Here is a 13571-nt window from a genome sequence, read left to right as displayed (position 1 = left end):
ATTTTTGAAAAGTGCACACATCTACAGATGGATGTTCTGAGGAGGAACACAAGAGAATTTGCCCTCAGATTTTTAAGGATGTTTGCATGTCAAGGAAACTGGTTTTGTTAAGTTTTCCAGACGTGTGCAAACTGACAACAGGCAGCTCATCTTATTGAGACTCTCATCAAATACATTTCCAGCATCATGCAATGAAAGGTAATAAACTTTTGAAGGAAATGAGGATTCTGCCACATTTTTACACCAGTTCCATATTGAGTGCATCAACATTGTGTTATAGAAGACTGACTTTGACTTTACCAGTGCCAGATTAGCTGTTGTTAAAAGTAGGCTCCAGTGTGCATTTATCCTCCCTCTTGTTTTCTGACACAGACTGCCTTCCCCATCATCTGAGTTACAAATCATGACTTATTTCCCAATTTACACTCAGGTTTTCAAAGGTTACTTGCATTATTGTTTCACCATACTCAGGAAGTTCTCCTTAGTGATGATTTGGGGGTATGTGGCAGAAACAGCATCAATTTTCAGGAAAAAAAAAAAAAAAGAAAAAAATAATCACCTGCAGAGCCAGATGGTGGGGGAGCCCCAGACCTCTGCCACTCTGTTGCCTCTGCAGCCAGCCTGCGAATGTACTGGTCATTCACACACAGCAGGATGTTCTCAGGCTTTATATCTGTGTGGATGATTCTACATTTCGTATGCAAGTAATCCAGACCCTGAAGAACCTGCAGGCAAGGGAGAAGGAAGTCAACCATTAGACAAAAGAATTGAGAGCAAAGTGGAAATGCAAAAGTGCCTAGGATGGCAAATGAGACTGAAAGGGTTTGTGTGTTTGAGAATACTCCAGGTCAGAGCTGGTGTGATCACTGCTTATGACCCAGTTCCACAATAACAGATTTGCATACAGATTCCAGCTACCATTTAAAAATACCCTATTTACCCTCATAGCTTAACTAACCACAGGTGAAAATCCAATTTTAATACTCTACAATAAAATCACACTTTTCTCCTCCTCTGCACCTCCCATGTAGAAAGGTGTTTCTTCTTAGGCTACCACCCAGTAAGGAGAACCAGTTTCTCCTGCTCTTCCCATCATTAAGCACTGTGCTTACTGTGACAGCTTTAAAAAAAAACTTCACTTAAGAGGAATGACTGAGGTAAGAAGAGGTTAAAAGCAAAAATCATCACTGTTTAAGTGTCAGAAAATAGTATCTGCAGCAGAAGGGGCTTGCAGTAGAGAAAAGAAGTACTAACCCAAGAATATTTTGTTGCATGGAGATACCATGGGTTTTTAACTTTTGTTTGATTTCTGAGAAAGATCAGTGAAAGATTTTTAACTGGGTCAAGAGGAAGAGTGCAGTCAGAACTGGAAGTTACCTGCTGGATGATTTTTTTGACACAAGGGAGCGGAAGACCCTGATAATTTGACTTGATGATCCACTTCAAGAGATGATGCCCTAGAACTTCAAACACCATACAGATATCTGGAACTGAATCAAGGAAAAACCTGGACATCCAGAGCCAAGGAGCCCCAAATTCCCAGGACTGAGGATCAAAAGAAATCCAAACCAGTTAAGCACTTCATATAAAGAACCCTTATCCTTCTGACACAGCTTGGAAAAGCTGCCTTCCTCAACAGCATCATTTTATCCTACACAACAGTGCCATTACCGAAAATAAAATCAAATCCAGAGGGATGGAGCTGCACAAAGGTCCCACTGCAGCAGGAGCAACCTCCTGCTTTCAGTGGGAGCCAGTTGCACAAATGTACATCAGTATTCACTGTATGTTTTGGAACAGCCTACACTTCTGCCCCAGGCAAAACTTGATGCCAGATCTCTCTGTCCCAGCATTACCTGTAAAGATAATAAAATTTCAATTTCATAAGTAATCTTCAGACCCATAGCCACTTTCTTTGCCCTCCTTTGCCTCTTTACCAGCAAAATAAACTTTTGACAAGCCTGGATTTCAGCTATATTTATATGATCTGCTTTTTAGCTCTAAGATGTCAACAGCTACAGTAATTCCAGTGACATATTCAGTACAGTGCCCCTGTTTTAGAAGCCAAACTTCTATGAGTTTATTAGGCTTCTTTTCATCTACACTGAAAGTACACATTTCACAAGAATGGAAGAAATATTTCTAAGCTCAAATCAACATTTACTCAGAAAAAAAAAGTTAGAGAAAAGAGAAAATGCATTATAGGTCTACTTTTTATAATCTACAGCTCAATTCTCTCAAGCAGCCCAGCAATTCTCTCTGAAATAAAATTTAACTTATCTTGAAGTGAAAACAATACATGAACGCCCAACTTTGAAATTGTGAGGATCCATTATTACCACTTGCTATAAATCACTGCCTATAAGAAGGCTGTTCCCACAATTACAGGCCACTGTCAAGGCAATGCACTGCAAATATCCTAACAATGCTGATAAATTACAAAGTAAGATGTTTCCATAACTAGATAACCAAGCTTATTTTCAAGTTATAGATGGCTCATTCACTATTTTCAGCTCCTGGTTTTAACATGCTGTACTGCTTTACTGAAATAACAGGTTCTTAACAGCCTGCTTGCAAAATTGAGAGGTTGAGGTAGATGGGCTCTCCTACCTCCAAGGTACCTCTGACACAGCCACTGGGTCCTGATTCACAAATTGGTGGCAGAAGATGAAAAGCACAAGCAAGCAGTGCTGACACAAATGACACCAGCCTGAATCATCACTCTGGATGTGAGCTCAGCAGGCAGTTTGGAGGCAGAGCCTCCTACACCAGGTTTCCTTGGGCAGGGAAAAGGATGCCTGGGCACTGCTTGCCAAAGCAGGGCAGCTGCCCAAGAAACTCCCATCTTTTCAATTCTTGGCTTTTATTCCACAAAAGGATACGGGATCCATTCACTCCTGAAATCTTGAAGTCATCTAATAACTGAACAACTCTCTCTTTGCTTGGATCATCTGGATCACTGTTGCGGACCTGCAGAGAAAGAGGTTATTTTGATATCTGATCCACTGCACTGTTTGGTTCCTGCACAAATTCTTGATGATCTGGAAATATCAAGCACCTGACAGATGCAAACTCAACAAAATGGAAAAAAAAAGAGTAAAATAAAATTGAGCCCAACTCAGGCACTCACCGATTTCAGCAATTTGATTTCATCCAATGCTGTTTCTGTGTAGTGCTCTGCACTCTTCACCACCTTCATTGCCACAAATCTCCTCCCTCTGTGCACACATGGAAAGTAAATTGGGAACTGTTAATGTTCAAAGAACTTATTCTCCAGGATTATCCCAAATCTTTTGCATGCAAGAGAGTTTATTTCACACATCACAGAAAAATAAGATTTAAACACTCAAGAGACTGCCCAGGAGTCTTTTTAACAAAAGATTCACGTTAGTAATTTCTCAAAATATGGAATAATAGGTCAGAGACACAACAACTCTTCCCACAGATACCATTTGTCCTGTTGAGTACCTCCCACACAATAGCAGAAAGGACTCCTGTTCTAGGATGTAGACAGCTAATGCTTTGTGTTTTTATCTACAAGTAAAAGGATATTTTCTGCTCAGGTTTGTGCATGCCTGGCAGGAGCACCAGCTGGAACAGGAGCACTTACTGAATGTCCCAAGCCAGCCACACGGTGGAGAAATGACCCCATCCAAGCTTCCGAATCACGTGGTAACGTCCATTGAAGAGATCTCCTATTTTCACAAGGTGGTAACCCCCTGGAAAAACACAAGAACCAGAGAACAGGTGTGGGGAACAGGCACCACAATCACTGCAGCACCACAAAATACTTCCCTAGTGAAAACACCTGAAATCTCCTAGGCTGATTATCTTTAGAAAACACAGGTTGTGATGGTAACAGAATCTTCCAGCTAAATCTCAGCACTGCTTTTGTATGCTCTGACCCTAGAACGTGAAAGAGGTACTGCAACCAAGATCCCAACAGCTCTCCTTGCAATTCTCCTGACTGGAAGGCACTCTGAAAGTTTCCACTGAAAACAGGCAAGTCTCCTCTGCACCCTTCATATCTCTGAAGCTACTGATGATACAGGGGGATTCCATCACAGAAGCAAAAATATGAAAAGCCAAAGATGGAACTGGCAGGAAACAGAACAAAGAGAAGAAAATGTGATTTGGTGTTTTTATTTGCTCTATATTTCATTTCTGCTCAGAGAAACAGGGGAAGGCTATTTGCAGAAACAAATTTTTCTGAAGAATGGATATCAAGATAATGATCTGATCTTCAAAAGAAAACTGAAGAATATTAAAAGGTTTTGAAAGTGTCCCTTTTACAATGAAATAAAAGTAAATGCCTACTTGCTTTTATCAATACTGAAAGTCCTCTGGCACAGAAGAAAAGTTAACAGCTTTAAACTTATGCATTAGAAACAGTTCTGCAACTCAAGTCTTGACTGATAAGAGATGGAAACTTGGAGACCACCTTCTCCATTTCACGTTGGCTTGAAAAATGTTATTATCGTCATGCAAAGTACTCTTAATGTAAGAGAAAGTCTATTTTCATTCTCTACATCAAATGGGAAATGGAGGGGATTCCTTGACTGCATTTAAAATAATGCATCTTAAACAGGCAAGTGCTCACCTTTACAGTAATCATTTGGATCCTCTTGCTCATCATCATCTGATCCCAGGATTTCCTCCTCTGGCTCTGGAAGTTCATTCTCGGAATTAGCAGCAAGGCCCCGGTGCTGGGTGTCAGGTCTGAAAGAGATCACACAGAATGTCACACACAGAGATCACACACATACATCACGCTTCATGTCACACACAAAGATCACACACATAGATCACGCTGCATGTCACACACAAAGATCACACTGCATGTCACACACACACAGAGATATCACACTGCATGTCACACACACACACAGATATCACACTGCATGTCACACACACACACAGACATCACACTGCATGTCACACACACACAGGGATCACACTGCACATCTCACAGAGAACACACAGCAGTGCTTTTATCCCTAAGCTAAAAGTAGACAGAAATAATTTTCACCTACTAGTGAGAGATGCACCTTAATGCCCTAGATCCACTTTCATAGTGGAACCAAGCAAAGTCCACACAAGATAAGTTTTAAAAGCTTAGTGATCCCACCAAAATATTAGCCTCTCAACCCCTTCTCTGCCATTCTCTAAAACAGATTTGTATTTTATTTGTTATCCTAGGTAAAACTTGAGAATTTAAATATTGATTAATTTTATTTTAAAGACTAACATCAATTAGTTTTTTATTCTTTTTCGGGGGAAAAAAAAAAAAGGTTAACCAGTATTTTAGAACTTGTGTCCCTTTGTTCCTTTCACATTCAAGGTCAAACGAATATTTAACAATCCTTCTGCTTCTAACACTTTAGAACACTAGAGCCCCTAATCTCAACATTTATTTCTCCCATTCTCAAGGGGCAAGCTGCATTTTTAGTTCATCTCTTGACTCAAGATCCAAAGTTTATTACAGTTGTCTGAACTATGGAGAGTGGGAGGACACAGAGCAGATGTTCAGTAAACCCTCCCGAGAGCTTGTGATTGCAGAGGGATTGGAATCAGGCACTAAGGTGGTGGAGGTTTTTCACTCCCACATTCATAAATAAAAGCGTTCATTTTATGTGTTTAACTTTCCATCAGATGTGCTACTCTGAGCTCTTGCTTGTGAAGCCCGTGTCAGCAAAGGCCACCTCCATGCTCTCAGACACTCAGGCTGTGCTCCCCAAATAAAACATCTCCTGTATCTCAGCTCCTCCATGGCATCACACTGATCACAGCCAAACAGCTCATGAAAGGCTAATACCAAAATCAGGTAATTGATTTACTTTACAAAGCATTTCAGGGAACGATTAAATACCTACAAAGATTCAAGATACCTCTGTACAAAGCAAACATTTACAATGAAAACAATGCCTACAGACCACTTGCTTCGGCAGGATTTAAGGGCAAAGAATGCAAGAATATCAACATTGAGTTTCCTCTCCTCAGAAGCACGAGATAGTAAAAAAAGTTGGAGTTGTCCAAAGAAGTGGGCAGCAAACTTCATCCCAGCAGTGACACACAAGCACAAGATAACATTCTTTACAGAGCGTTCCACAGTGAATTACAGGAAGTTTATTCCATTGAAACTATTGTTGCAGGGAAGCAGCAGATAACACTGAGGCCCTCTTTAAAATTCAGCTCATTTTGCTGCAAGAAGGAAGAACTGCCCACCCAGTGGCCATGCCAGCAACACAGGCAGGCCCTCAGATGCAGTTTTGACAACTTAGTCCTGAGCTGGACTCTTGAAAATCATATCAGGGCCGTACTAACTCATCTTAATCCATGGAAAAAATGTAATATTTTACTTTGGAATAGTTATACAGTAGAATGAAAGTTCAGCACTGACCTACTGCTGAGACTTCACACATTAAACACATCGCTAACACGTTTGAACTACAGCCATGTTCAACGTCATAAAAAGGGAAAAAAATCTTGCGCTCCAATCTGATGATGACTAAATTTCACTTAAAATCCACAATTCAAGTTCATTTAAACAAGGAAAAGCTACAAAGATCATTCCAGGCAAAGCCCCACCACCATTTACTTTCAGTCTGTTTTCAGTAAGTCCTGCTGATATTTTTTTAATTCAGGAATAGCATAGTGGTCTCAAACCATAAACCAAGCTAATGAGAATTCTATTAAGAACCTTGCAGCTTGATCCAGCCCTGGGATGTTTAGTATATAGACCTTTTAGTCACTGAATTATAAGTCAGGGATAGGAAGAAAGAAATCTGTAGAGATGTTTAGTATTTAGACTTTTTAGTCGCTGAATTATAAGTCAGAGATAGGAAGAAAGAAATCTGCAGTAGGGGGTGCAGAAAGTCTTAGAGCTTCTTGAAAATTGCTGCATTCCGTTGGGGACAATTGAGATACAAATAAAGTCACACGTTATCCCCAAATTAAGAGCGGGCAGCAAAGACAAGAAGCAGCCACAGACAGAATGGTGGAAGGGGAGATTAGATGCTTACAGACAACAAATCCTATAGACAGGGTAAAGAGAACAGGAGGTGGACAAAAAGATTTTTAAGCCAGGAACGTCACACATAGCGTGAGTAGCAAAGAGTAATTCTCCCCAGTGCTGTTTTGGGATTTTCACATTTTTAACTGCACAGGATGAAAGGGATTAAAAAGGACTCTAAAGAGAATTGCCCTGAAGTGGCAGTGATGCAGACAAACACATCACGCCATTCTGCAGTCCCAGTGCTTCTCAATAATAGCAATTCCATGCATGGAGGAAGAAGTTACTGGAAGCACTAAAGCCCATTCTCCTGGAAGCTTTCTGTGCCCCTCCTAAGGGGCTGAGTAATCCTGCTGCTGGCAGTCTCACACACGACACGCCCTGGAGTCTGCAGCTGAGTCTTTCATGGGGATCCAAAAGCATTTCACTTCCACATTAGAGTCTATGATACCAACTAATGTAAGAAAGCCGAATTCAGGTCACACACATCTCTACAGTGCTATTTCCCTTATGAAATCACCTCCAAAATACACCTCATTCTTTTGCCTTCCTGTGAAAATTTGTTTGATGTTATTGCACACCACCCTGTTCTTCCCCCAAAATGACCGTGTCAGCCAAAGACAGAGATTAAGAGAGAATTAATCAGTGCACAACATGTATTAATATCTAAGAAAAAATTATATACAAAAGCACTAGCCTCATCTGTCTGCTTTGCTCACCAAGACAGTACTCTAAAAGGCACAAAAGGCTGTTAAAGACAGCAGAAAAATCCATGCCCAGTGTTTAGATGGTAGCTGAAACAGCTGTTGTCAAAATTTCAAAATGCAGATAAAGTATATAAAAATCCCATACTAAATGATTGTTTACACATTAAAACCCAAGTGTTCTAGGGTTCTTTTTTCTTTTATAGCCACCTCTGATCTACAGAAGAACACTGTGATCACCTTTTCCTTTTGCTCTCTCATTGTGCTAATTAATCATCAGAATGAACTGGATCTGCAGGGTCTCTCTACAACTACATAGCAATATTTTACTTAAGAAAAACAATGTGGAACAGAACAGCTAAGGCAAAACACTAAATCTTCTATGGAATTTGTGTGAATCCACATCGAGAGAGACCCTCCCAAAAGTCCTTATTCTCTGAAGAGCTGCAGATTCTCGAGACAAAATTAGAGAGGGGAACCTACCTGCAAGAAGCACGGCCTCCCATGGATAAAGATACTCCTGAAGACAGCCCAACAGTTTTCGAAAAAGCCATCAAAAGTCAGACACCACAGTGCTGGGGAAGGAGGGGGACATCAGCAGCAGGCAGAGGGGCTGGCTCTCCTCAAATGCAGCACAGCTTTTGCGAGTGAAGCAGGAGGGATTTGCCTCCAGCACCCAGCTGCAGCTGCCCAGCACTGCATTGCAGGTGAAGGGCCGTGCAGCAAGGCTGGGGCTCGCTCTCAGCTGATCTTCCTGCAAATTCAGTCATGTCAGGGGGGTGATCATAAAGATTCATCCCCTCCTCTTGATGTCTACGTGTCTCTTCTTCCCTCTAATGAAATTAGAAATTCAGGCAGATACTTCGTTTCATCTTCCTCAACCAGCCGGTTTTATTTGCCTATTCAATAGCCCAGTGGATTCAAAGCTGGGATGAAGACAAGGATCATGGTAATTGTCGACAGAGCAAGCCTTTTGATAGAGGAATTCCAGCACAATAACTCAGCAGGGAAAGAGCATTCAAAGGAAAAATAAATTTTCTGATGTAATTCTGCACCTCCCCTTCCAGAGTTACAAGAAAAACTTATCCTTTATGTTTAAAATGACAAAACAAGCAGAAGGAGTCAAATCTTCTTTAAAAGGCTGGACTGAGTATTTTTCACAGCAGCGGGTACTTAACATCATCTTCCAACAATGTACAATTCCCAGTCATTTCCTGTGCCTGTTTATCCTGCTGGTTTATGTAAGTGACAGGGGAAACAAGTCACCAACAATGTGACATAGCAAGTAACAATTTAGAGATTTCTCTCCTAGGGAGCACTTTATTAGTGAAAAACACACTGATGCTGCCCCTGCAAGCAGGAGGTTTAAAGAACTGTCTTCATCCAGTTCTATGTCTAAAATATTTTCACCTTAAAAGCTCACAGAAGTCTGAATATGCTTTTAATAGTTTAGCATTACCAAACCTCTTCATATTAGAAAAGGAACTAAAAACATTCAAAATTTTCCACTGTAGACAAGATTTTGCTCCATGTTCACTGAAGATACCACCCAACCCCTGCAATGCACAGCAGGGATGGTGAAGTTATTTGCAGGAGCTAAGATTTGAGTCACTCACTTGCTCCTTCCAGAAGGTGTTAAAGCAATTTGGAAAAACACTGTGGAATTCTCTTGCCAGTTTTCAGTGGAATCACTTATCTGGTCCACATCCAAGGCAAAAATTGATTAAGAAATCTCAGCCACACAATGTGAGTTCTTACAGGTTTGCAGAGAAGGAAGGGTACCCTCTATAAATTACCAGACACACAGCCAAGTCTCCACATTCAACTTCACCATCAACCTCTGAATGTCTTCTTTGCTCCAATAACTTACATTAAAAAAAAAAAAAAAAAAACAAAAACAAAAAAAAAACCTTGAAAGGAGATGTTTGGTTTTCCTATTCAAGAGCATTAAGAGTGACTTCAAAATTTTGTTATGGACAGAAAAGATTCTTCCTTGTCCCTAAAACAGCAGAAATACTGTCCATGCTACCTAACTATTTGCCTTGAATAGATACAGACTCCTTCCACCCTCAAGCAAGGAAGGCAAGTTACATTTAAAGCAAATCACTTTTGTCACACCCATCATCCTTAAATACATACTAACAAAAAAATATACTCTCCTTATTCCCGTGTCTGCCACTCCCTTGAATTTGCAAAAATGACACCCAAGTGCAGGAAATTGAAGGGAACTGCTTTCCTAATTTTAAGTAGCCTCCAACCCAGTCTTTATAAGCAGTGTCACCTCTATTAGTGCGCTCAAATTACACACACGAAACGCCCCCAAGCCAAACGCAGTTCAGTGAACGCAGGAGGGATGACGAACCCAGCTCCCACTGGAGCTTTATCTGCTCCCAGCAGGCACCAGATAAAGGCACTGCAAACACTCCACGACTCTTCTTTCCACCTTAACCACCCAGCCAATGATTTGCCGGGCTGCACACCCAATACAGCAGGATCTCACTTAAGGATTCTGTGTTTTCATTTGAGAAGAAGCTCCATACGGCACGGTGAAAAGCCAGGATTTAAAATCCCTCTCCCATTTCCACATCTGTGCATGGGGACAATGTCTCTTTAAGGAAGAACGCTTGCAGGTTGCATCTCATTACTATTTCTTGGTGTGTCTGTAATTTCAAGTTAAGGCACATCTAGTGAGAATGAGTGCTCACACGAAGATCTGCTGGCAAACCTCATGCTCAATGAATATGGTAACCGAGTACACACAACTTCCAGCATGAATCCAGGTCTGAAATGATCCAAGTGTTTTCCTGCTCGTATGCAGCAAGCCTTTCTGCTCAAGCAATCCCAACTATTTTGGGGAGAATGGTGGGGGACTTATGAGTGTACAATCCATGTTATTTTGTGATTATTGCAACTCGCTCACTGTTGCATTCCTATTTTTGTGAATAAAAAACTGGTGTTTTCTGCCAGTAAGGCAAATCCACAATAGTTGCTGCTATAGAGCACTCATCCCAGAGCTACAGGAACACCACTGCCAAGAATTTAGAAGACTGGAGATGATCAAACATTTAGTTTTTAAATACAACTACTCAGAGGCACCAAGACACACTTTTGATTAGCAGATCTGTGGGAGCTCAGTTTGAAGATAAGTACTGGCTTTCATATAAGAAAGGTATTAAAACACAAATAACAGGCAATCAAGTTTCTTTCTTCCCATCCCCACTCCCCCACACAAGCACTTAACAAGCTGTTTGTAGAACTGGCTGATAGTCCAGCTATCACAAACCAAGGGATTTCTATGGAAACCAGTAAATTTCAGTTGTGTCCTGTCATGGTTTGATAATCACTTCTGTATTTGAATGAAAAAAATTACAAGGGCAATGGAAATTACAGATATCTCACCTTCAGAATTCCAAGAACCTCTGCCTGCTCTCTTTCTACAGGAGAGTGTTAGGAGAAATGCACGCTCTACTTCATTGATATAAAATGAAACTTTTAAGACAGGAAGGAGTGAAATAAATAGGATCATCCTGATTTGGCAGAAAAATAAGAACGTGTTGACGTTCCTATAAAAATATATATTCATTTCAAAAACATATATTCATTTCCTATTAAAAAAGCTTAGACACGGAATCATAATTATTATTTACAAGGTGTTTCTGTAAATCATCAGTTTAGACTAGTCTCGTCTAAACCAAGCAAACAGCAATATTAACTACTGGATGATGAAAAAATAAGTAATTTTCCAATTTCTTTTAACCTTTCCAAATGTTTGGGGGTTTTTTGTTATTTGTTTTTATGTTTTTAATGATATTAGGTTTAAAAGCAGCTGTAGCTCATTTTTAAAATGAAAGATATTTTGAATTGTTTTTACTTCCTTCAGAACATTCTCTGCACTTTTATATAATAATTCAGAACACTAAACTCTACTTTTTAAATTCATTGTTTCATGCTTTCTACTGCAAATGTAAAGAAAAAATGTATTACAGAAAAAAATTGCATGTTTGATCTAAACTATCATGGAACATCAGATATTAAAAGCACATTGCATGTGGTTTCAAGTATAGATTTTATGAAAAGTCATGAAACAACCCAGTTAAGCCTATTTTAGAAGATTTAACTAGAGCAGCTTTTTATTTAAATAGAATAAATGTTGTGGAACTGTACCTAAACTTAGAGACTGACACTGAGTTCATTTAATTACACAGCATAAAGCACATGCAAGTTTCTTTCATTTCTGAGATACAATCTAATAAATTTATGGTACCAGGGAAAAGAGTTGAAGCATAAAGTGTAAGAATATAAACACAGCATTTGAGAAATAACATTACTCTGCACTCAAATCAAGGTTAGTAGCAAAATCAAGAGCTAACTGGCAGTGCATTCAACCTGTCCTGAATATGTGGTTAAAAAAGACTTATAAAAAAACCCTAACATTTATCATTCAGCAACCTCAGAATCTACACAGATATTAGCCTTCCCAGCTGCACTGTGGACTCTGTTGGCAGAATCAGTATTGCTGGTCTGCAGCTAGAGAAAGAAAAAAAAAATAACATGTATAGAATTAGACAATGGATTATTCATACAGAAATTAGAGAAGGAGGAGAGCAGTTCACAAATTGTCCTAATGCTACCTTCAAGGTATACCAGGGACTCATATGGAAAAGGATGGAGCCATAATGCACGTCTCCCAAACACTTTGGTTAAGGCTCCTCACTCTTCAAAAGCCCCATCTCAAAACCACTGACTCTTGGCTGAAGGCAACAAGAAAAAAATATTTTAAATCCCTGTGATGTGTCTGAGGAAGTGGCTGAGAAAGCATTACTCTAGGCCTAAAGAAAAAACCCTCCAACTCCCACTCCCAAAGCCTTAGCCTTACTATCTTTGGTCCTAGGCACCTTCAAGAAAGAAACATCCTGAGTCACGGGAGATTTTACAGAAATAAGCAGCATTTTATGGAGTATACAGAACCAGCTCTAGGACTGACATCACCTTTCTGTAGAAAGGAATCCATGAGCAGCACTGAACATAGCACTTAGTGCAGCCTGCTGAAAGCCATTGTTTAGTATTTACTCGAGTTCTTCTAATTTCTACATTTGCCTCCAAAAGTTCCCCACACATAAAGACTCGTGACATTCCTGCGGTAAGACAGAAGCCACACGAGAGCATCAAAGTTAGAGAACGAAGTAAACAGCACATCACGGCATTCTTTCGGCAAGAAAAAAAAAAAAAAAATCTCAGGGGGAAAGAGAATCAAGAGTGGGGAGGGAGTGGAGAGAAGCTGGTTCCTCAAGCCGGCAGCTGCTGAAGCGCCCCGGGGGCTGCAGAGAGGGGACGCTGCCATCTCCCTCCAGGACACAGCCCGAGCCAAGGGCAGACCAGCACCCGCAGCTGCGTCCCTGAGCACCACCGCGACCCCGGGGCCGGGTTCCGGGGAGAGACAGCGGAGGCAGAGCCTGCCGCTCCCCGCGCAGCCCGCGCAGCCGCGGCCGGAGCCGGCGGCGAAACGGCCGCCCCGTGCCCGCCCAACCCGCCAGCAACCGGCCCGGCGCCGGGGATCCGCGCTCCCCCGCCCCGAGCGGCCCCCGGGCCCGGCAGCGCCGTCCCCGCGGGGGCGGCCCGGGGAACAAAGAGGCGGCGGGAGACAGCGCCCGAAGGAGCCGCGGCCGCACTCACTTCCTCTGGGCCTTGTCCTTCTTGGCTTTGGTCCGCTTCTTCCGGGCCTGCAGCGCCAGCACTGAGGGAGAGAAGGAGAGAGAGGCGTGAAGGGCGGCGGGCCCCGCGGGGGCCCCGCGGGCCGGCGGAGGCCGCGCCGCGCTCACCTTTCCGCTCCATGGCCGCCACCGCCCGGCGGCCCC

General features: G+C 41.6%; 2 protein-coding genes across 4 annotated transcripts in view; one reads left to right on the top strand and one right to left on the bottom strand.

The window, feature by feature from the left end:
- The window catches only part of LHFPL5 (LHFPL tetraspan subfamily member 5), a 25825-nt gene extending 15133 nt beyond the window's left edge, over positions 1-10692 (top strand). Inside the window, exon 4 of the mRNA XM_085561118.1 lies at positions 3911-10692. The gene's annotated coding sequence lies outside the window, so the exon portion shown is untranslated. The remainder of the gene's footprint in view (positions 1-3910) is intronic.
- SRPK1 (SRSF protein kinase 1) overlaps positions 1-13571 on the bottom strand; it is a 23199-nt gene extending 9628 nt beyond the window's left edge. Inside the window, exons 1-9 of one of the 3 annotated variants that reach the window (XM_085561114.1) lie at positions 13536-13571; positions 13390-13450; positions 8200-9581; positions 4601-4719; positions 3611-3719; positions 3131-3218; positions 2883-2970; positions 1378-1484; positions 560-725 (exon numbers count right to left, since the gene is read on the bottom strand). In XM_085561114.1, coding sequence (XP_085417240.1) covers positions 560-725; positions 1378-1484; positions 2883-2970; positions 3131-3218; positions 3611-3719; positions 4601-4719; positions 8200-8270 — 748 coding nt within the window. In that variant the 5' untranslated portion in view covers positions 8271-9581; positions 13390-13450; positions 13536-13571. The remainder of the gene's footprint in view (positions 1-559; positions 726-1377; positions 1485-2882; positions 2971-3130; positions 3219-3610; positions 3720-4600; positions 4720-8199; positions 9582-13389; positions 13451-13535) is intronic. The other 2 variants (XM_085561115.1, XM_021536013.3) reach the window with 2 other exon arrangements.

The sequence above is a fragment of the Lonchura striata genome, chromosome 26, assembly GCF_050655825.1.
Source record: "Lonchura striata isolate lonStrDom1 chromosome 26, ASM5065582v1, whole genome shotgun sequence".
Taxonomy (NCBI): domain Eukaryota; kingdom Metazoa; phylum Chordata; class Aves; order Passeriformes; family Estrildidae; genus Lonchura; species Lonchura striata.
The sequence above is the reverse complement of the archived record's forward strand: the minus strand, read 5'-3'. Positions and strand labels throughout refer to the sequence as shown.